Raw genomic sequence first — 24,367 nt, forward strand, 5'->3', positions numbered from 1 at the left:
CCTGTGGTTTATGCAAACCTCAGGGTAAGAAAGTCCAAGATTTACTGTGCCAAGAAGGATGGTTAAATATTCCATAGCTCTGACCTAACCAAATCTGACATCACCATTGTAAAACAACCAAAACAAAGAACAACTCTGACTCTTCCAAACTTCACAAATATACTTTTTGCTTAGGAATTCAAATTAAAGGTTGTGGCGTAATTTGTCAAATCCCACGTCAATGTATACTTATGATTATTGTCGGATTGCAAACCAACTTTAGGCTACAGGTGCACACCGCCACCTACTAGCCCAGACCAAATCTTCTTGAGTCTTCTTTGGTCCTGGAACCACCCATTCATTTTCTTGTATTTGAGGCGTGGTTTAGGATTACCCAGAGCCGTTTATTGGGTGCTACGAATGTCTATCAAATGCATCAGTACGTAGCTCATAGTAAATTGTATCAATTGTACCAGATGACGTATGTAGAGTGACAGAAATTCGACGAGGAAGAAGAGATTCGGTGTGTCGCATAGACGTCATCATAGTCTTGCCATCCCTCCCCGTTCTGTGATTGGTTCCCTCGCTGGGGCGAAAATCGGATCCAAGGAATCCAGGCTGCCGAGCAGGGCGAAATGAAATTACGCGCCATGCAGAATGGATATACCCAGGTTAGCCACCTACTGTATCTGAGTGTGGAGATACTGCGCTTGTTAGGTCACTGAAAGTCACAAGGCAATTATCGCCCGATAATTTATGATTTAATAATACATAGGCCTAATATAGATTTTCCATTATTGGTTATTTATGAGTAACCTACTGATATATATCATGCATCCTTACCGACACTCCTTATGCTATATGCTAAAATTGCATTTTCAGACAATTCAAATTTATGATTTTACTCTTAGTGAAGTCAAGTTGTCTTTGAAAAACAACAATCCACCTTATCTGTAGCAATGTAGGCTATGCACCAGAAGACTGGACGGGAAGTTCTGAAACCACAATACTGAAAGGGAACTTGTACCATGTTTAGTAATTAGTTGCAGTTTTGACCAAAGCATTGTTTTGGCAGCTATTTTTCAGCGGAAAAGCTCTGCCGACCCCACTGCCCACTTTGTCAAACACTGAACTGCAGACAAAGTTAGCAACTAAGCTAGCTAGTAAAGTTACTTAGTGGAGAAGTTAGCAGCTAACTGTTAAAGAGACATATGTTTCCGTCATAGCTAACATTTGTGGGGACCAAAAACTGATTGGTAAAAGTGTAAAATGATCATGAATATGGGCCTTGGACTAACATGGTTGCCGAAAGGTGTTAGTTGTGTTCTTAGCTTTCTTCCTGCTTCTCCCAAGTGCCCAAATTAATTTAAAGCAGGTTTTAATTGAAAACATTTAGTAAAGATAGGTAATTATGCAATTATTTTTAGCTAAATTAAGGAGTTGCGGTCTATGACACCAAAAAGTAATTATCGTAGAAGTGTTTAAAGGAGCGAATGCTAGGGATGTGTGGATGTGACATCTTAAAAGCAGGGAATATAAAAAGCACATGATGGAATACTGACGTGGAAAATGTATAGGCTACTATCTGTTTCAGTAAGGCCAGCACATCCAACCAGGAGAAAATAAATGGGGTGAGTACTCTACAGGCAGGCAACTTGTTAATTTAAAGCGTATAATAGCATAACTGGATGTTCCTTTGCCACTTTGATAAAATGGAGTTTTAACAGCTGGGAGTAAAAAGGTCAAGGTTAGGATACTTTCGTTAGACTCTTGCTGATCAATCATGACTAATGCAGGTGTACTTTATCTTTGCCAGCATGTTTTTAATGTAATTAATGCGTTTCAATCATTTCTCCATTACTGAAACTGTCATTCAGTAAGTGCTGTACAGGTGAAAATGTGGTAATTTTACATCTTTTCATGACATTCACATACTGAATTGTGTACACATAAAAGCTTAAAGACAAAAAAAAACAGGCAAGGTTTTCCATTTTGAATGTGTCATGGCACCATTTATTTATTAAAGTTATGCATAACCTTCCAACTTGATCATTGTACATATGTTGAACTTCATGACATTATTAGAGTATCAGGCAGTCAGATCAGCATCACCAACAGTAGCAGAAAGAAGCAGCATTTCTGTCAGGAGCTTGATACAGAAAGAGCATGAGCGCTCCTTATAGAAGAGGGGGAACGGGGCAAGATACCCAAATGCAGATGAGGAAGCATGACATATAGAGTGTGGGAGGGGATAAATAAGCATGAAAGCCACTGGGCTGTGAGGAAAAGGAGAAGGATGACACCCATAAGTGTTTACAGGGAAAAGAAGGGGGAGAGTCACACGCAAAGGAGAAGAGGGGCAGACGAGAGGCAAAATACCCTTACAGTGGGGAGGAGGAGGAGGAGGAATGAGGCAGCATGAAAATGCAACAGGACCAGATCAGAGCCTTCAGACTCTTCATTCTAGTTAATACCACACCTAGAATTTATCTCAAATTCTAGACTTTAACACGATTCAAGAGTTTTTAACACAATGGGATCTATCCATCACCAGTGCAACTCTGGCCTCCATCAGTCTGAATATATTCCTGCCATTTCATCAGGGTATGCTTGGCTAGTGTGCTTGTACACTAGCGTGCACCCAACACTCACACTAACCCTGCATGGCTGAAGCAGGAAAAGCAGCCAAAAAGGTAACACCATGGCCAAAAGCATGCAAGCAATGGGGAAACACTTAAAAAAAAAAAAAATGAAAAGAAAGAAAATAAATACATCTTGGGATAAAAAAAATCTTAATACATTATCTTAAAATTTTCCTTTTCTTGTTTTGTGTTTCATATATATATATTCTAAACACACATCTTTGTACATTTTGGTATGAGTTCTCTTTCTTGCAGGGAGGTCTGGGGAAAATGGGCGTTTGATGGTAGAGGGGTGAGGGTTTTGGGGGCAATCCCACTTCCCTGATTGCCTTGTGCTGATGGAGGGGGGCGCAGCATCGCAGAGATGACCCCACCCTTCAAACGTTGCTGCTCACACTCAGTCTCTCATTCTCTGTGGCAACCGTGGGCGACGGTAATGGAAAAACAGGGGCTCAGCAGTGAGAGGACAAGCTTATAGGATGTCCAGAAAGTCCAGGACACAAGAAGTAGGAACAGACTACAAGTCGGTTCTTCCTCTTTGGGACCAGAGCCAAAAGCTGTGGTACGGACGTCCATTATCTCTTTCCTGGGGAATAAAATTGAGGTTGAGGATCAGAAAAAGGACGGATACAGAAAGTGATACATATGTTAAGATCTAGAAATGCCTATGTTGACACTTGGTATGAATTGAGATACCTTTGTTTCCATCCGCGTCTGATGCTGACCTCTCTGGCCTTTGGCGTAATAGATTATTGTACTTGGCCTCAACCTCCTGCAAGAGAAACAATTAACGGTCAGATCAGGCAATAAAAAAGGACCACAATGTTTAAACGTCATACAGGTGCATCGCAAAAAGATGTTTATATCGTGGAAATGTTCTTTTCCCCCTGTAATTTGATTAAAAAAGTGAAACATTAATTTATTCTAGATTCATTACGCATCAAGTGAAATACGTCAAGCCTTTTTTGTTTTAATTTTGACGATTAAGGCTTGCAGCTCATGAAAATCAAAAATCTGTAAACTCAGAATATAAGAAGATAAATAAAATAATATTTATAATACAGATATGTTGAATTTCTGAGAAGTATGTTCATTTATGCACTCAACGCTTTCAGTCAGGGGGGCCTTTTGCACAAATTACTGCATCAATACAGTGTGGCATGGAGGCGACCAGCCTGTGGCACTGCTGAGGTGTCTTGGTAACCAAGGTTGCTTTGATAGTGGCCTGGGTCTGGTCTCTCATCTTCGTCTTGACAATATCCCATAGATTCTTTATGGTTGGTATGGTTCAGGAGTTTGGACCACTGAGCAATGGTCCAGTTCTTTTTCTCTTTAGCCCAGGTAAAACGCATCGGACGTTGTCTCTGGTTAGGGAGTGGCTTGACACTAGGAATTCCACAGGAGTAGACCATTTCCTGGACACGTCTGTGCGAGTTGGCTCTTGATGCACAGACTCCAGTCTCAGTCCACTCCTTATGAAGCTCCCCCAAGTTCTTCAATCGGCTTTGCTTGACAATCTTATCAAGGCTGAGGTCATCCCTGTTGCTTGTGCACCTTTTCCTACCAACGTACCCCCATTATTGTGTGTACTGAACGAGACTGAGAGATTCATGGTTTACACTGCATAGTGATAAACTCAAACTTGTACTGAAAAATTCTAATGATACATATTTTTTTCTTTTTCTTTTAGCTGTAGGCCATAATTTATCAAAATTAAATTGACAAAAATGCTTGAAACATTTTAGTTTGCATGTAATGAGTCTAGAATATATACAATTTTCACTTTCTGAAAGGAATGACAAAAAATATTGTTCTTTTTCCACGATATTATACTGTTTTTATTGGAATGTGTGCCAGTAAGCTCAGTGACTGTTAGATACCTTCAGATAGTTGAGGTTGGCCTGAAGGTTTCTAAGGTGAGACAAGACCTGTCTGCTAAAAGAGGAGAGGCTGCCGGCCTGTGACGTTGAAGAAAACCTCAAGTTGATGCCAGAGTCGGCAGCACAGCCTTGTGAAGTTCTCAGCTGCTTCCCTGTGGTTGATGCCAAGATGTCATCATCTGTGCTGCTCTCCCCTGGGCCACCGTAACCCTCCAGAACTAAATACCCTGCTGAGAGAATTAAAAGAAGCAATTTAGTACTACTTCTGTGGAAATAACTGCAGGATGAGGAAGGGACATACTGATAAATGTCCAGGCTCACCATAATCTTCAGGAGAATCAAAGAAGCCTGTGTCCCCAGAGCCCAGGTCCTGAATCGGGTCCTCTGTCTGGGAGCTGTTTTTGTCTGAGCCATTGTGGACCATCACCCGTGCGCGGCTGTCTACGGGGGTCCGTAGAGAGGTGGTCCTGAGGAGACGTGCCCCCGTGGAGCGTTTGGTTTGCTCTACAGCCTCCTGAGACATTAGCTGGGTCACCAACACCTGCTTTAATGCTGCCACTTAGGGACAAGTGAACATAAGGGTTTTTATGAAACAAACAATATTTGTGTGCAACTGTTTAATTCACTCAATATGTAACACTTAATTTTGAGTCATCTGTTCTGTGCGCTTACATGTTTTCAGTGCTTCGTCTGCTCTGGAGGGAAACATGTTAAATGAGTCTCCTCCTTTGCCGTCTTCAGCCACTTGGTAAGGAAGCTCTGGGTCCACAAAACCTTCCTCCTCTTCCTCTTCCTGCATTTTTACTCCCTCAAAGCGATTATTACCCGGTAGAGAGCTCTGCATCACACTTCTAGGGACTGGACTGCTCTCTTTATCTGGAGGGGTATAATTAGAGAAAGAGCTGACTAGGGTAGAATATTTTAAGTAACACAGAGGGAAAAACATGCTTCACCAGCTACCTGTGGACTGGGTGCTGCCGGTGGATGTGCGGTCGGGGTCTCGACTGAGCCTGGAAACACCAGCTGTAATGATCTCCACACCGTCTCTCTCCCCACTGGCACACAAGCAACATCTTATGTCAGTAACAAGCTCAAACCCTGACAACCGACTGATGTGATCAAATTAGAAGGATGATACAACAACATACTCGGTCTGAGGTAATGGTATGACGCTGTGAGGTTTGACTTTCATGGCATCAGCTCTCTGGGTGATTAGTCGCTGCCATCTTGTGCGGGGAAAATAAATTAGCCCATTTAATAACTTGAGTGATAAAAATGAAAACAATAAGAAATAAAAAAATCAATAAGGTATTTGGACTTACGTTCTCTGATCTGAGACTGTGGGCGCCATGAGCTCATATATCTGGGCTCCGTTCTCTGACATGGATAGGACGAAGAAGGATTTGTTGTCTGGCAGGAGAGAGTATGGACAAAAGGCACAGGGTGAGAATAATCACAACTCGCCTACACAGACTTCCTCAAATATTATTTTGAGTTGTATTTCTGGATGTTGTATAAGGAGAGGATCTTTTGTTCGTTTCTTTTGATCAAGTTTTTCTTCTGCCGTTTTGAGAGATTGTGTGTTTACTGACCTGTAGCCACAGAGCGCACTAGCACAGTGTTGAGTTTGATAATGGGGCTAAAAATATGTTTGGTATCTGCGGTGCCTGCCAGGGTTTTACTGTGACACTTCAGGATCAGACGCTCATCTTGTTTCTGTAGCAGCACAAGGATGTCCTGCAGGAGGAGTGTGTACAACTCTGGAAGGAGACAGACAGGATTTTGTTTTTTGGAAGTAATCAAAGTGTCAATCAATCTCTTATAATGTGCTGATTACTAACCAATAGTCTTGTCTTTGTTCACTTTCCACGACAGTGGTCCCTCATGCACCATGGTTCTCTTGGTTAAATCCAAATTCTGAAGGAGGTAGAACGGGAAAATAAATTTAAAGCTTTTAAGTACTTGCTAGTTGTCCGTGGAGCCATTTCCACACAGCAATGCCTTTCTACTGAGGAGATATTTCAAACAGCGTACGTGGGTGTACAACAAGTGAGTGTTAACTGAAGCTAAAAGGGTTGTGTAGATAGCTCACCTTTAGCTCCAGGATCATGGGGTTGTCTGTCTGCTTTAGAGAGGAGAGGTCCAATCTTCTCTGATAGTCCTCCAACCTCTAGAGGAAGGAAGGAGAGAAATGGAGACAGTGTAAAGGGGATAAGTCAGCGCTCTTTAAAAAGAAAGCCACTGCCTGGGGAGCAAAGCAGGTAGTGAAAAAATAAATTGCGTTACAGCTATAAAAAAAGAAAGGACTTACGATGAGGCTGAAGGGGAGAAAGAGAAAAGTCTAGGGGAAGGTATAAATTGCGAAGGGGATTTAAAAAAAAAAAGAAAATGTCCTACCTGCTTGTCCTCAGATTCCTTCACAGCCTGGTTGACGTGATTGAGGATCTTTCTACAGCAGTCCGCTGCCTGCTTTACTTTGTCCTTCTCCACTGCGCTGTCTGAAGGATGTTATAACATCAAATAAGAAGCAAGGTCTCCTTAGTTCTGCAGGGGGCTGTCCAGCAAATTGATATTTCCTCTGCTCATTAACACACCATCGTTCTCAGAAATGATGATAAAGCAGGGGGGGGCGGGGGGGGCGCATTATGATCCTGTAATAGCTGGTTATACTTTATCGTTGCATTCTGTCCGTGTGAGAGTCAAACCAGAGCCAAGACTAAAATGATGGACCAAATAATGGTTGAGACATTTTCCAAAATGTGCACTGCCGCTCCAGGACCATTAAAATGCTAATCTCTCCATTTGTCTTTGTAATTCACTAAAGGCTGGCATGTTGCCATAAAGAACCTTGCTTAAGACTTAATTTGGTTCACTTTTCATCCACTTTCTTAAAGAGTTCAGTTTTCCTCTACCGTATTATGTTACACTCAGAATGTATAATGCAAACTAGGTAATATTCCTGTATTACCCGTCTCCATAGTTACTTGCAACACAAGTTAATTAGTTTCCATATTGAATTAATGTCCTTCTAGGATCTAATTGATTTTAGGATCACAGGAGAAGAGAGCTGGAGACAATAATTGAACTCCATTGTGGAGGTCAGATGCAGGGGTGTTGTAGCAGTGCAGAAAATCTTAGAGCAAGAATGAATTCCTAGTCAAGTCAGGAGAGTCTAAAATGGTACGCAATAATGGAGAGAAAAAGTATCGTTAACAGTCATTTTTATAAGTAGATCACAATTGCCTCTGAAAGAGTCAGTGATTGACTAAGTATTTGTGACTGAGTGGAACACACTTTGAAGTGTCTGAATAAGACTGCAGGAGAGGGATCCGTTTTTGTACCTGCATGAACTGTTAGTGGTTTGTATAGATGCACAAATCTGTTCCGTGGCTCCTCCTGCAGGCTGGCTGTGGACACGCACGAAGCCTTAATAAACCAACATTCATTAAGGCTTCGTGCGGGTCCACAGTCAGAAAAGTGGCTGGCAGATGCTATATAATAGAGCTGCAGCGATTAGTCCAACACCTGAAAATTAATCTAATAACTAAAAGTATTTTTCTTAGCAGCAGAAATGCCCCCAAAAAAATCACTGCTTTTAACTTCTTAAATGTGAAGATTTGCTGGGTTTCCCACTCTTCTGTGGGACATTTGAAGACATTGAACTCTGGGAACGTGTGATGAAAATTTTCAGTATTTTCTTTACAGAACAATCCATTATTCAAGTAAATAACCAAAAGACTAATGAAAAATTAGTATAATCGTTAGTTGCAGCGATTCTATTTTCATTCAATATGCCTTATATCTACTGGCCACATTTTTGGTTTATTCAAACATCTTGTTTTGAATCATGGATACATCCGAGACCATGCAAACAGCTGAAAAAGTCTCTGTAAACTGTTGTGAAGGAAGTGATTGGTAAGGCAAGGCTTCATCACCTGTGTAGTTGGCGATGTTGTCTAGTAGCAGGGGGTACTTAGTGAGCCGCTGCATCTCTACAGGAATGATGTCCTTAAGCTGCAGTCGGCGACACAGTCTGTTACTCTCTGCCTCCTGCAAAGCAAAAAAAAAAAAAAAAACAGGACGGCTGAACTTATGCTGTCGCCTAACAGCCAGAATACATCTTTTAACAAGTATAAGTGTTGACTGAGCAACATTAAATGTAGCTTAGGTTTTAACTTAGAGAAGTGACATTTCAACTGAATTTCTTGAATGAAACAGATGTATATATCACTCGTTTAGCTCCTCTGTGTGACACATTCTGAGCATTCATTCACTACAGTAGCTAACTGGAAATTTTAAAGATTTACGCCATTTGTAGTGTAAAATAGTACCTGGACGAAGGAAGTAAACCGTGAGTCTTTCTTCTGCTTGGTCTTGATGATCTCCAAAGCAAAAGGTTGGTTGCTGCAGAACATCCCCACCGCCTTTTTGATCTTCTCCTCCTCTCCACCGCTGAACTATAACGACCCAACCCAGGAGAGGACAGGACAGGGCAGAGACGGACAGAGACAGTGTTCAGTCACTCATTTGATCTGGGTTAAGGGTAGATGCCATGGAAACGGCTAGGGGGAGGGGGCTTAAGACCTTGTAGCAGAGGCAGCTTAAGTTTAAATGTACGTAGAATATAGTATGTAGAGTAGATCAATGCTTGGACCCTCAGGGGACCATTTACCCTACTTATCCCACATGAAGACATTTTAGACAAGGCTGCTAGCTACCTCATACTCTAACGCATCACACATGATATCAAGATGTGGAGATGTCAGCCAAATCTAGGGCATTGTCTGACATAACCACTTACTGAGAAACAGGCTACCATTTCACTCGCTCGCTGCCGCTGTGGTTACATTTCTTGGCAGAGTTGTTTTTCTGTGCCATGTCTAAGAATTTGTCTTTGTCTTTTGGAGTAATATTTCAGGATTTCATGTTAACTGCTTCTCTATCATATTTAAACTGTACATAACCATTTTCACATACATAGGACATCATCAAAATGAACAGAATTGAGGCTGAAGAAAGCAATCTCATGCCAACATCATGATTCTTTCTTTTCTGGCTATAAAGCAATTTTGGGCAACAGTTCAATTTCTTTGTGCATAATACGTTATTTTCCTACCAATATCAGTCATCTTGAAATGTATTCAATATAAGGAAATGTTTGAAAGAGGAAATACAATTTCAGCGTGAGAAGTGTACTCACCCAGGAGAGCAAGTCGTCTCCTATCTGATCAATTACTGAGGACTCATTTCTCTTCCGAACGCCTGCCATTTGCTCCAATATCGAAGCTGAAATTCAAAGGAAAGGCCCCAATGGATTGTCAGTGTATGTTTGTTTGTTTTTGTGTGTGTGTGTGTGTGTGTGTGTGTGTGTGTGTGTGTGTGTGTGTGTGTGTGTGTAAGACAACAAAGATGAATAATACAACATGAAAATGTGAGGCTGCTGTGTGTACTGCTGTTGTAGTTAGTTTTACTTTAAACTTTAGTCAGATTCTCACCACCTTACTTTTGAGTTTTTAATTTTTTTCTTGATAGATCAAGAGCAGTCTTGCGCAGATATACGATTTTCTGAATGGATTTTAGGATGTGTGTGTGTGTGTGTGTGTGTGTGTGTGTGACAGGGCTTTGACTCCGAACTTAGATATTCAAATATGGATATTGAAAAAAAAAATAAGGATATTCGAAGGAATATTAGTGTTATGGACATTTTTTTTTTTTTTAAATGTGTTTGCTTGTAAACGCTGTTTTCAAGTCAGATGCCGAGGCTTTTTCACGCCTGGTGAAGTTGAGCTCATTAGCAAGGCTATTTTTGTCCATCTGGGCTCCTGTAGGTGATGGTCAGTCAGGAACGGTCAGGATTGGGGGTGTTTCAATCAGCATTGAAAAACTGATGCTAATTATCTGGGCAACATTCTCTGCTGCGACATTTTTGGAGCTGTAGCATATTATACATTGTTTTTTCTGCAGGAGAAATACAATGTGAGGTGGGAGTGGGTGACCAAAGACAGAAAAGAGCGACTATCACACTCAATGTGTGACACTTAAGAGGCCTGGACTTTTAATTAAAAACAGTCGTGTCGTATGGTCTCACTAAAGAGATTTAATGGTCAAAATATTGTTAGTAAATATTTGAATATATTCAAATATTAATATTAATAAACAAACAAACTTGAATATGATTTTTGGGCAAAAGTCACAGTCCTAGTGTGTGTACCATGCAGCTGTAGTATCTCGTCCAGGTTGGTGAAGATGTTCTTGATGTCAGTAGGAGGCAGGATGGCCTCTTTGGAGAGCTTCTGGTAGAAAACGTGGTCCAAAACTCTCAGCATCCTTACATGTGCACGCTCAGTATAAAACAGCTCTGTAGACACAATGCAGGATGCTAATTCAACATGGCAGATCATTTGCACTGCTCAACATGATGTATATTCGACAGCAACTTGGGTTGGATCCCAGCAGATGCTTTGCTGTTGCATATCTCTCTCTTCTCCTTTCTACTCACCATATTTTGTCACTCAACAGTATTTTCAGCAAATTGAGGGGAAATAAATCAGGCTTCAAAGAATTATCATATTATGTGAAGTAGTAAGCCATATTCTCACCATTGATGACTTCCTGTCTCTTAATTTCCTGAAGCCTGAGACCTGCTAGGACCTCTCGCCCTACCAGCTGCTGCCAGTTTGGAGGGTCATGCTCAGAGTCTGTTCCCTGGTCGTCCTCACTCTGGACGTCAGCTGCACCCAGTCCCTCAAGCCTAGGGAAAGACAGAAAGTTACCTTTTTATCTGGCTACTAAAACTCACCATTTTGTATCACCGCCTTCATTTTTAGATGATTTAAGTTTAAAAATATTCAGGAGTCCTCACCTTCTTATGGCCTTTGGTGTTCCCTCGTGGGCTCTACGAAAATTATATAAATAGTAAAATCAATGTTAACAATAAATATTCTCTATGTGAGGAATCAACAGTGTCTACTGCAAATGTGACTCTTAATGCACCTGTCACTTTCTCTGTCATCCTCTTGCAGTTGGTCCAGGCTGTAAAGGTCAAAGTGCGAAGAAGGGTATGGTAACCCATCAAGAGGGTCGGACTGAAGGCCGTCACTCAGCCTGGAGGGGCCTGAGGTCGGAGTCCCACCTGATAAGACAAGTAACAAGTTAGAAACCAGTGCTTCATGTCTTCTTCTTCGAATGATGGCGTTTAGTTCAGTCATTCAGTAGCTCACCCATATCAGTGTCTCGGCTAGTGTCTGAGCTATAGGTGGCGCTGTTTGGGGATAAGGTGTTGACAGACATGGAGTGTGTGAGTTCAGAGCCCTCGCTCGATTGGCTGCCTCTTAGACGACCAGCTTCCATGTGATCACTTGCCCCCAGAGTAGGCTGAGACAACTGTTTCTGAGGCCTGGGGCGTCCATCCAAGGCTTTACTCACTGAATAGGAAAGTGGTGTCAAAAAAGCTTTAGATGTAGTGTAAATATTTGAGCTTATCCAAAAGTCCTAACTCACCTGATGCTGCTTCAACGCGGCTGGGCCGACGCTGAGGTCCGAGGATACTGGGAAATCTGGGTTTCTTCACCTTCTCTTCCCCTTCTTTTTCTGTCTTGATGCTTTTCTTTATTTTATTAAAACAAGGGACATGTCAGGAAGATGACAGAGGGAGATAGAGAAGGGCAAGGGCAGAAAAGGTTATGTTTAGTACCTTGATCTTGGGAAGAAAGTTGATCCTGACCCGCTTGGACTCCAGACTGCGAGGTTCCTTGACCCTCACACCAAGGTGCTTCATGTATGTATAGATGACATACTGCATTGTAGTGCTAAATGAAAACAAAATTTACAACACTTGAGTTTGATTGATCCATTTTTAATTCTAACTGAAATGACAATGATAAAATTTGAAGTGTCCATATTGTGACTTGCACCATATGTCATAGCAGTCCCTCTCATACAATTTCTACACAAACCATCTGGGCTGTGCTGCTACCATATGGCATTTCAAACAAGACTGTTTCAATCAGTCACTCTTTTGAATTATTTAATATAAACACACTGCATAAATTACATGTTTTCTTTAAGAGACTGCGCAAGTGTTTAATTTGTAAACTGTGGGGGATGTAAAATGGGGCTTGGATGACACCAATATGTTGTGTTATTGGCTGAAACATCAAAGACTATACTTGAAAGGTTAAGAAAATGACAACCACTAACATATTATTACATTATACAAAATATCTTTTTAAATAATCTATTTAAAATAAGTCAAAAAGTCTAATTAAGTAATAAATAACTTATTTTAGATGATTGTGGGACACATTACAGACTGTAAATGCAATAAAGACACAGATGGTTCGAGGGCCCATGAGAGCCTGTGAAGTCATATGCTTTGAAAAATACTCTTCATATAAGTCAACAAAATGCTACACAGTATAAGTTTGCTTACCATTTCTCTTCCTCTGTGGTCTGAGTAGTTAACCTGTAAGCAATACAAAGAAGACAAACTGTCTCAGTGGATGATAATGGTTAGAAACACGGGATATTGGAAGTATTTGTGAGTACGAGCAGCAAATGTTGGTATGCATGCCGTGTGTTATGTAACTGTATTTGCTACTTACAGGATATCCTCTATCTTGGTGATGATGTTTTCAGCATATGAGCGCTCTCGCTCAAGTGCGACACGGTCTCTGACTCTCTCTTGGTCCAGTCTTGCCAACTCTGCCTCAGACACTGTGAGGCCCATACTGCGCTTCTGCCTACACGTGTCAACACATCAAGTTATATATATACTGTGATCTGGATTAAAAAGCATTTTGTTTTCATTTGCTTGATGTGAGTACTAGAGTTTAGATTCTCTGCCCGAGCCAGAGCCTGAACCGACCTTTGGTCGAGCGCTTGTGTTTTTTTTTTTTTTTAAACCATTGCTTTATTCTGAGGAGAAAGCTATGCCATAAACAGAAATATTATAGGCATATGTATATTTAGCAGAGTAGGCCTAACTAACAAATGTGTACAAATCTGCACAACATAAATTAAAAAAAAAAAAAAGACGCCATATGTTGCAGCGCACAGTGTCTCCTCCACTCGCCCGCATCACAACGGGCCTGCTGCTGTGCTGTGCAGCTAAAGTGCAACATGCAGCTTGGTGATGTAAAGGATAAAATAAAAACAGAAGAATTAACTTTTATCAAGACTGGGGGAAAGTCTGAGGTATGGAAGCATTTCAAACAAGTCGTGGGCAGTGACAACATATGTGGCGGCTTTGTCCAGTGCATTAAGTGCGGCTCACGTTTCTTCATTCAGACCCTTTTGTGATCAGTTCTATTCTGAGTTCAAACAACTCCGAATTTTATTTGAGAACGTCAGATATAACAGCCCATTTTTAAAAAAAATTGTTGGGTTGAAATCGGGCTCAGGCTCATAATTACTGCTAATTTGTCAAGCCTAGCCGGAACATGCACGGGCTCGGGTAGGGTTTGGCTTGATTTTCTGGGCCCAATCTAAGCTCTGGTGAGAAACAAATTCTCCACTTCTGTGATAAATTTAAAACTTACTCAGAAAAATAACAATTCTGAGTTGACACGTTTACCTGAAATCCTCAAGGTTCTTCTGGATATCAGAGAGCAGAGAGTCCTGTAGTGTTTGAACATGGTGTCTGTTTATTTCCTCTGGGATCAGCTCTGTCCGCCGCCGGTCTACAAACACACACATACACACTCATACATACTGTATGCCAAGTCTCTAATGGGATTATGGCAAGTGCACACTAAATATGCGCTGTTAAGGTTAAGCAATACTTTCCAAACCATCAGAGCATTTGATTTCTTAAGACCTTAGAGTGTGCAAAGCTTACAGGGACTGTATAATGAGGATAGCCAAACAGATGAAGTGAGCCCACATAAGTACAAAAGGCGACTGTAACAGAAAAAAATTGCCTACTCAAAATGACACTGGTCAGACAAACAAATGAAGGAAAAGCGCAGCATTAAATACTTACCGAGATCAGTAGAGATAGATTCAGGAACAGCAACTTTCAAATTCTGTGAAACAAAAGGGAACAGTTTTATACTTCGACAGAAAAAAAAACGAGTGAGAGAATGAATGCAGATCATAACTCAAGGCACTCATAATCACATCATGACCTATGAATTATGTAATAGTCAATTAGTAACAAATGTATCACCTTACTCTAACCTGTACTTTTGACTGTCTCAGGCAATTTGGTGTTAAGTGTGAAAGTTTTCTGGTCATGTGGATCCTTCCATGTTTTATCAAAAAACTCTTAATTGGTGTTTCAGATTGAAGTTTGCTCTTTGGACGTAAAAACAACAGATGTTTGGGGCAGTACTGTAATTAGGGTCATTTTGATAATGTGGTGGCAGGCCCCCTTTGTCAAAATCAAAATCACATCAGTGACGTACCTTGTACCGTGCACGGACGGGTGAACACTGGATGAGTCTGACATGTGTGTCTGTGTCACTGTGAAAAATTTCACTGCAGGAAACAAAAACTGTGCTTACTGCTCCAACGTTAATGAAGAAGGTGTGGAGGTCCATGAACACCCGTCTGGTCTCTTTGGAGTTGGTCTGCTTGTAGAAGTCAGCATAGAGGTAGCACAGCTGAGGACATAGGATTACCATTAATTAAAAAAATGGTGAGGTGTAGTGTCTGCCATGCTGCATGCAAACAAAAAAATAATTTAATTAACAGGGTGTGAAGGCAGAGGGTCTTACCACAGGAGCGGGGTCAAACTGAGAGATGACATGGTGAAGGAAAGCTGCGAGGTGGGCGGGACGAGACTTGAGCTGCTCAATGCTGTTAAAGCTGTTACACTGGCCATTTGTCTGAAACAAAACAGTACAACAGTTTACTTTCTTGTTGTCTTTGCTGAAACAAATATGATTTTTTTAAAACCTTGCTTATAAAGAAAAGTTTACAATTACAGCATCTCTCCTGTCTAAAATATTTTGAATGCCACTGCTGATGATGTTAAGAATGCCCTGTGGTAAAATACCTGCTCCTGGTCAGAATCGAAATAGTCGTCCTCAGCTCCAATGATTTGTGAGACGAGGCGGGTGGAAGAGGGACTGCTAACTGTGGTAGGGGACAGAGAGTCCTGTGGAAAGCACAGTGGTACATTGTGTTATTAGTGTTTGTAATTAAAGAAGTTCTTCGTCTTGACATTTACAATCCAACTGATCTGAGGTATACTTGTACTGACATTCATCAACATGCAATATTATCTATAAAACACACTCTTTCTCAAATTTATACCAGAAGAAGGGAGTTAAGTACGTTGTTTAGAAGAATTTGCACATAGCCAGAGATTAGTTACCAGGTCAGTAGCATCCTCTGTCTCTGGAGAGTGGCAGGAGTTGAAGCTGTTTCTGGAAGTGCTCTTTGGGCTGTGGCAGGATAACTCTCTTGTGTACAGACTTTCTGGTGATCCAGGCCCAAATCCACGAGATATCTGGAGATGGGTTGGAACAAAACACTACATTCTCAATCAATCTCAATTTAACAAGGCAAAATATAATGTATTCCATTAGTTATCATACATGCCCAAAAGGAATTTGAATACAAAATCAATACATATTTATCGTAGAATGATTTAACTTATTCAATTGAAAATGATGCCATAAATCTATTGTCCTAAAACTTATGTAGTCTTGGAATGACGGTTTACTTTGTAGTTCATAGGGAAATTTGAAATAATGTTGGTTAGTGGTGCTGATAGATGACAACTTACAGGAGTGCTGCTCCAGGACAGGTCTGTACTCTTGTCTCTCTGTGAGGTGGGAGTGTGCTCTGTCTCAAACATGCTACCATCATCTGCATCATCACCCGGAACAGCCTCCTACACAATCATGTAAACACAAGAATTGTTAATAATGATGAACAACCTTAATAAACAACCAGATTCACAGAGTATTTTAATGTATTTTTTTAAAATATGAAGTTTAAAAGTGAGAGAGCAGAGTGATATGTTGACATACATAATAGAAGGTTCAGTGTCGGATGTATATAAAATAAGCTGTCACACAGACACAAAAGAGTGGCTTCCCACAGAGAAAGCCTAATCCTCTGATAAGATTAGGATTAATGTTTGTCTGGAGTAACTCCCAAACGCACTACACAACATTATACTGCTTGGGTGTAGCCGGTAAATCTGTGCCCCAAGATACCCTGTTCTGTATGCAAGTATTGCTTCACCTGTGTTGTCCCAGTGGCCTTGAAGAGCTGACCCTGCAGCTGAGGAATGTGTTTCTTAGCTTCCTGGATGTCTTTCAGTAGTTTGGGGGAGGGGTTCCTGCTGTACTCCTCTTTCATGGCCTTTATAGCAAGAGGGATGAAATCAAAACAAGCAATTAGGGCCAGTGGTGTCCCCTTATATCTATAGACTCAGGCCAGTAAAAAATGTCATATGTGTCGCCTATGGTCTGACGCAAGGGATGTTTAGGAAAATAGTGCATCTAGATTACGTATATATCCACAATTCATTGCATGAAAAACAGCAGTCAAGTGTACACATGCTACCTAATCCTATCCATGGTATTGGCTGAGTTCCAAACTGCATACTTTATAATTACAGTTTTTTTTACTTTTAGTACGTACTACAGTTGCCCTTGCAAAGTACAATACTGTTGCATGCAGAATGCATACAAATGGAACATACTACTTCTTCATAACTTTGTGCTTTGACCCTCCGCACTCAAAAATGCAGTGCGGGTCAGAATTGTCAGGAAAACCCACTGGCCTTGCATTCTGCAAAATCAGATTATATGCAGTGGGAAATCATGGTATTTGACATAGTATGTAGTAGGACATACTATTTTTTTCCCTGGCAGTCTAATTAGTATGGTTGTATGGGTATTGGAATTAAGGGAATGTTCTATTTAAAGATGGATGTGAGCCGATCCTTTCATTTTCAACACAGATAATAACACAACTTTCAATAAGAGGGTTTAAAGATACATAACTGTGCAATAAAGGGTGCAAATCACCTTGCAATTGCAAACACCTACCAAAGAAAACAGTGTTACAATAAAGAGAAGAAAGTAAGTGGACATGATTGTTATGCTAACCTGCAGCTCCTGCTGCTCTTTTGAGAGCATCTTTTTCAACATGTCAACCCTCTGGTTGCAGACACTGCTACTCTCATCCTGCGGAGGAAAAACAATTTGAAAAAATGTATGGTGGAACTGTGCATTAGACTACAGATGAGAAGCATTCAAGCAAATATTATATATATATACGTAATTCAGATGCATTTAGCAAAAATTTAAGTTTACAGAAATTTGTGAGAAGGATGAGATATAGAGAAGTTACTCCAAAAATGAGCGCACATTTTGAAGGAAGAGAATGACATAGCTAGGCCAGGTTAAAAATCCCCCAAGGAAGGATGATGAAGAAGGAAGGCATGTTTGTGGAGGCAAGAAATAGAAAGAGGGCAACAGAAGAAACTGATGTCTTTAGTACCCATGGTTGATGAGTGGAGGAGAAGCGGTCCAGAGGACTGTAGGGGCGTTCTGCTGCTGGGGAGTTTGGAGAGGAAATGCTAACGCCCAACATTTCAGATTCTGCTTCAGATAAAGGGATCTGGGCGAGCCCTGGTGGACGCCCCAACACTGTGAGGGCCACATAGGAGCCCGCTGGAACAGAAAAATCAAAGCAAAGCGTCAGTTTTACTCACGGGTTTGATTTTTAAATGTGGCTTTTTTTAGAACACAGAAAGAGGAACTTACATTTGATAAGCTTCACCACCTCAATGTGGTTAGAATGTGTAACAAGGGTCCCGTTAACCTGGAAGACAACAATGTTACTATGATCATAATTAAAGAAACAGATACTGTGTCTAAAACCTCCCATTCCAGGTCCAGCTTTACATTTTGAAATATCATTCCAAAGAGAGTAGAGGCGCTGACTGACCAGAAGGTGGCAGCCTAAAAGCATCTGTTTTGGCCTTGGACAAGAAAACAGTGACGTTAGCAGTTTAAAGACATAGTGGCGAATGAAAACAATACCTTGATGATCCTGTCTCCTGTCTGAACACCTGCCCGCATAGCAGCCCCATCTGGCAAGCACAGAGTAAAAAGAGCATTAAACCAACACAAGGGGTGAGGATTAATAGAACTAATGAAAGAATGAGACGGATTGAAGGAAAACACATAACATGTACTGCTTCATGGAGCAATTGTTGATATTTCTGCTCAATGAATGCCATATATCCTTGACAGACCTGATGCTGCAAGGTGACTATTTGAGAGCTATTTTGAAAGACCATAACAGTGGTTATACTACGAGAAGGACCTGTTTCACAGCTCCACCCAAAACAAAGGGATTTAGGCATGAGACAGGTTATTATGAGATCCATGTCTGACACTATAGTCAGCAGCATACAGCTGAAGTATTTTGTAGACCAAATAGTTTTACTAATACACTACTTATGATGTGCATTTGGCTTTAGTTTTATATGAGTTGTATATTTGTTATATATTTCTACATTTTAACTGGAATCACTGAGAAAAGGAATGAATCTTGTCTGATCATTTGGACTGAAAGTAGAAGGACAGGCATTACTGATAACTTGTGATGATGATTTGTCGATATGCGATTAGATATTTGGATTTGATTTGTTTCAGTCCAACAAAAACATCAAGTTTTACCGGGATGGCAGGTAAAAAGCTCATCTTGCTTGTTTTAAAACTTAGAACAGGAACGGTTGCAGCAGGAGACTAAAGATACATTTTGTTTGCTTTTCAGTTCATAAATGAAATTAAAAAGAAGCGATGAATTATTCAGATGAAATTAAGTGGAATGCGTTTGCTGAGTCAGTGACAAAAGCACAAATGGGAAGCCATACAGGGATAGTTAAACACTGCCAAGCACTGATGACAGTGCAAAAAAAGTCCTTGGTCAGTCCCTTCCTCTTCCGTCTCTCTTCACTACTGTACAGACTGTGTAATGTTTTGTGTGACCTGATAACAGCCCACATCATCCTATGCAGACAGTGAAAGACTACCAGGGCCTACATAAGTATCCTGTCAAAGTTCCCTCTTTAAAATATGAAAAAACAGAAGCTGCAGCTACAGTGAAACTACAGAGGAAGAAATATATAGTCAGTGGCTTTACTTCTCTAAGTAAGTGCGAGAGGTGGTTGCTGAGTCCAATTAACCCCTCACATCTGTGCGTGCAGAGCTAACTACCATGACAGTTTGATATCAGTACATGAAAACGGAGCCCACATTTTTTTGTTCATCCTTTTAAGTTTGAGACTCTAACTTACCCTCTTTGACAAGCTGCACAAACACTGGGTTGTCACCACTGACTGTGAGCCCAAAGCCATTTTCATCTTTCTGGATGATTACACATCGCTGGACCAGACCTGCAAATCAGATAGAAAGACATAACAATGTTTATAAAAGGATTGGGACATCACTTAAGAAAATGTCCATAACCCACTGGAGCCACACCATCAAATAAAACTAAACCTTGTACTAAATCCTAAGCAGATATTTGAAATAAGCTGAAATATTTTGTGAAGGGATTCTACTCAGTGACAATAACATTAGTTGGCCGTCTATTAAAAATACTTTGTATACCCTGTACAGGTGGTTTTCACTTAAGGATAAGAGAACAGATCCCTCATTTAAAGGATAGGTTCACATTTTTAAGTCCATCTAAAAAAAATTACTTGCATGCCTGTATGTAAAGTAATAAGGGATTTCTATTACTGCTGTAAAGGTCCCATGTTATGCTCATTTTCAGGTTAATACTTGTATTTTGGGTTTCTGCTAGATCATATTTACATGCTTAAATGTTCAAAAGTCACATATTTTTTCTCATTCCGTCGCCTATATTCAACCTCTTTCGAAGACGCACCATATTAGCACCCGTCCCTTTAAGCACACTCCCAGTCTGCTCTAATTGGCCAGCATTTCTGTCATTCGCATCTGCATTCTCAGTGGTTCTGATCCGCTATTGCAGCCGGGGAATGACTGTAACGGCAATGTAGCGCCATTTTATACCTATATATATATATATGTATATATATAGTACAGTTGTGACATCACAATCATACAAGAATTTTAACGGCTCATTTTAGGGCAAAGTTTCTGAAAACGGACATGCATTTATCTGTGGATTGACCGTTTTGATACTTTCAAATTATTATTATTTTATTATCAAATTATTGATATAGCCCCTAGAACTGCTTTATAATTAAAAAAAATACATAGAAATCTCACTTTTTAGAATATAGGACCTTGAATAAGGGATAGCGGCAGGCATGTTTCAAGACACTTGAAAAAAATGTGAAACCCTTTTTTAGTAGTCTACAACTCTGTTGTCAGGATAACATGAGAACAACATCCCATAATGTGAGCATGTTGAGCAAAGAAAGCTTGTTTAAAGGTTGGTGAGTAAACATTTAAGGTTAAATGTATTTTGGAGTTTTACATTGCCTACTAACTCTTTCGGTGACAAGACACCAAAAAAGATTAAAAACAAACACGATGACGGTTTTCTGGGGTGAAAAAAAAAAAAAAAAAACACCCAGATATTGTTGGTTTGAGCCTCACAGGCCAAAAGGAGGAACGTTACTTTTCAGGTTTTTTATGAGGTGTAGCGTAGCAAAAAAGAGATTAGAGCTTATCTAATGTGTGGCTGACAGTGACTAGACTTACAGGACAATACAGACAAAAGAGCACACAAGCCAAAGAATCCAAAATGTTCAAATAGAAAAAAAATGATCTCATGTTGTGACAAAGAAGTGAGTAGATTTTCCCAAAAATAGCACGCTATCTTGAAAGATCTCTCTCAATCATGTCTCAGCAGATTTTATAAGGAACCAAAACTGTACAGTGACCCTTGAGTTGGTTTCTTGTGCAGATTCAACCAGAGAGGTGAGTGGATCGATAAAGGCAGTGGCAGGGTGGGGGTTGGAGAGTCGAAGGGATAAGAGCTAATACAGGGAAAGAGGTTAGGGGAGGCAAAAGCCCCAGGCTGGGGGGGGGGGGTCAAGGTAGAGCTAAGAGAGCGGGGGGAAGGGAAAGGGGAAGAGGGCAGGGATGTCAAGGAAACAGATGAAGCCATATGGGTTAAAGAGCTGGTGTGAATTTGCCTCCAGATGTTGATCTATTGCATGTTTTATCCTTCACAGTATTTTAGAGATCTTTGGTGGGTATTTATAAACCAAGAGAAGTTAGAGTGCTAACATGCTCACTGATAAGGTTAATGCATCTAAGCTAATGTATTATTCACAGGTCTGACTGATCCGTTATCAGCACCCTTTTTGTGAAACACAAGGGAATGTACTCCAGAGAATAAACTGACCTTTAACACTGACAGTACCTTAAGCCCCACGATCACAGAAAGAATGAAACAAAGTCATTAAAATACTGCATACAAAAGGTCAGACTACTTTCCTCAAATCATAAAGTCTGTTCCAAAAAAAAATCAGTGCTGTTCTGGGATAAAGGATTTTAATCTATGAGTTTCTTAAATTCTAAATTGGTGCAAGACCAGACACAATGGAGACATAACTGATTCAAACATAGAGAGTGCGCACCAATGCTTTGTTGAATCTGATAGTAGAGGATTATCTCGATAAACTATATGTCCGAATCAGAGACTACACATCAACAGAAACAGGTACTTGTGACAGCTGACTTGAGATTTTGTTTTGTCAATTTACTGCATGTGAAGTCAGGCACCTACTAGTAGTTATTTCTTTGGGAATCTTAAATTACTACAAAAAAATTCTGTCTCTATCTAAAGATTTGATTTTGAAAAAGAAGTAAGAGACACGCGAGGCCACGGGGGCGATTAGAATCCATAATGACCTTTCTAACATGGATTCTGACAACACTCAACTTTGTTCAGTGGCCACTTGGCTTTACTGTGTCAGCATGTCAGTATAATTTTCTGTGTGAGCTTAATTTCAAATCCCATTTAGATGATCACTGAAAATATATATCAATATTAGGACCTGACTCAAGTATGGGATGACTGATTAAAGTAATGTGGTAATCCAAAAAATCTTTTAAACAATACCGAGCACAGCTGCTGTGGTCTTCTACATGGATTCCAACAGTGGGAAAAGTTACTAAAACATCCATGGGTTAAGATGGCAGCTATGTGTTTAGCAGTAAAAATAAACAACTAGAATTTAGCGAGCGTACAGATGGACCGCGTGATAGAAGTGGTTTGAATAGTTTCTATGGTTTTAGATATTCTTAGTTTCTAAGTATAAAAATCCAATTATCTGACAACCTGGCAAAGTAATTCAGAGGCCAACTACACATAATGATTATGTACGCTTTGCGCTGGCTTTAGCCACTGCATCCTATTTAGAGCATGATTGTGCCAAACCTTCCAACAGTGCTACATTGAGCTGTGCACTGCTCAGATTTTGTACTTTGATGTTGCACTAAAAGATAAAATTATGTTAATCACAATCTCCTTTATCATGACATTTCAAAGCAGAGACAAAATTATTAATTATTCAACATTTTTTTAAGCCAACACACCAAATGTTCCCTCGTCACAGCGTCTTAATTGTTTACTACTTTTCTTTGTCTAATGTAATAGTAAACTAAATATTTCTAAGTTTAGGAGAAACTAAATGAAATTATTATTTAATAATTACGCCACCTTGTGATTTTCAAAATTGTGATTGGCTTTATGAGCTATTTTCTGATATTTTCTGAAGCAAATAATTGGCAGATTAATCGAATGAAATCGATTAGTTGCAGCCCTATGCCAAACCACATCCCATCAGGTCTTAGCTGCTGTAGAAGTGTGAACATGCAGAAAATATCTCAGTTTTCTTAGTCTGGTAAATTATTCTAATTTAAACTATGTATTTATTTTGATTTGTTGTAACAAAGTAGGAAAATCCTATCTTACTATTTCTAATGATAAGATAATAATGTTTTGGCACTGATTATGCATCCTTTTCCAGGCAACTTACCATGCAGTCAAATATTATAAATAAAAATGAATGAAATAAATAAAGCTTTTTTGCTAATACTCTGTTTAAATAAGCATCTAGTGGCAATTTCACACAACATTCTGAGGCATGTATAGATGCAGCTGTCACACCAGCCATTCCAGCAGGACCATCTTACCACAGGACTCAGGCTTCCCCTCTGCTAGCACACTGCTGCTGCCACTCTTCTGCACCACCAGAGCTTCTGCTCACAGCCCCCACAGCGCAGCAACACACACACACACACACACACACACACACACACACACACACACACACACACACACACACACACACACACACACACACACACACACACACACACACACACACACACACACACACACACACACACACACACACACACACACACACACACACACACACACACACACACACACACACACACACACACACACACACACACACACACACACACACACACACACACACACACCAAGAACCAACACAAGGAAAGGAAACACAAAACAGGAAAGAGAAAATCATGAGGGAGAAACAATCATGGGAGAAGAAAAATTAAATGAACAAATAGGTAATTTAATAGAACATAATAGTTTGGACAGGCAGGAACGCACTTACTACAAATTAACTGGCTTGGTTTTGACTGAAGTACCCTTTTTAACATACCTCAACTCATGGAGGTGTCACTCCACCAGTTCATTGTGACTTTAAGGGCAGGGGCCACATTTTCAAACTTTGTATTCTGCATGAATTCATGATCTTTAGTGGTTTAGGTGCAGATTAGTTTTTAAAGTTCAACAGGACCTATAATAATGCACCCATCTGATAATGGTATCGGGCTGATACCGCCTCAAACAGTTGGATTAGGTATCGGGGGCAATTGGCCACATTTAGTTAATTCAAATCTA

At 40.2% G+C, this 24,367-nt stretch overlaps 1 protein-coding gene across 1 annotated transcript in view; it reads right to left on the reverse strand.

Moving 5' to 3' along the window:
* Positions 1-1,993: 1,993 nt before the first annotated feature.
* Positions 1,994-24,367, reverse strand: part of arhgef12a (Rho guanine nucleotide exchange factor (GEF) 12a) — a 42,020-nt gene continuing 19,646 nt past the window's right edge. The window contains 38 exon segments of the mRNA XM_083914461.1: positions 1,994-3,207; positions 3,318-3,393; positions 4,502-4,731; positions 4,823-5,059; positions 5,174-5,377; positions 5,462-5,556; positions 5,650-5,727; positions 5,824-5,911; positions 6,094-6,261; positions 6,343-6,418; positions 6,594-6,671; positions 6,899-6,999; positions 8,437-8,551; positions 8,833-8,958; positions 9,702-9,787; positions 10,713-10,859; positions 11,101-11,252; positions 11,364-11,396; positions 11,495-11,633; positions 11,722-11,925; positions 12,002-12,107; positions 12,195-12,309; positions 12,933-12,965; positions 13,105-13,242; positions 14,076-14,181; positions 14,484-14,526; positions 15,007-15,105; positions 15,220-15,330; positions 15,501-15,602; positions 15,822-15,956; positions 16,236-16,343; positions 16,700-16,819; positions 17,572-17,649; positions 17,966-18,138; positions 18,232-18,289; positions 18,511-18,560; positions 19,773-19,871; positions 23,617-23,682. Coding sequence (XP_083770587.1) covers positions 3,197-3,207; positions 3,318-3,393; positions 4,502-4,731; positions 4,823-5,059; positions 5,174-5,377; positions 5,462-5,556; positions 5,650-5,727; positions 5,824-5,911; positions 6,094-6,261; positions 6,343-6,418; positions 6,594-6,671; positions 6,899-6,999; positions 8,437-8,551; positions 8,833-8,958; positions 9,702-9,787; positions 10,713-10,859; positions 11,101-11,252; positions 11,364-11,396; positions 11,495-11,633; positions 11,722-11,925; positions 12,002-12,107; positions 12,195-12,309; positions 12,933-12,965; positions 13,105-13,242; positions 14,076-14,181; positions 14,484-14,526; positions 15,007-15,105; positions 15,220-15,330; positions 15,501-15,602; positions 15,822-15,956; positions 16,236-16,343; positions 16,700-16,819; positions 17,572-17,649; positions 17,966-18,138; positions 18,232-18,289; positions 18,511-18,560; positions 19,773-19,871; positions 23,617-23,682 — 4,184 coding nt within the window. The 3' untranslated portion in view covers positions 1,994-3,196.

The sequence above is a fragment of the Echiichthys vipera genome, assembly GCF_963691815.1.
Source record: "Echiichthys vipera genome assembly, chromosome: 5".
NCBI classification, from domain to species: domain Eukaryota; kingdom Metazoa; phylum Chordata; class Actinopteri; order Perciformes; family Trachinidae; genus Echiichthys; species Echiichthys vipera.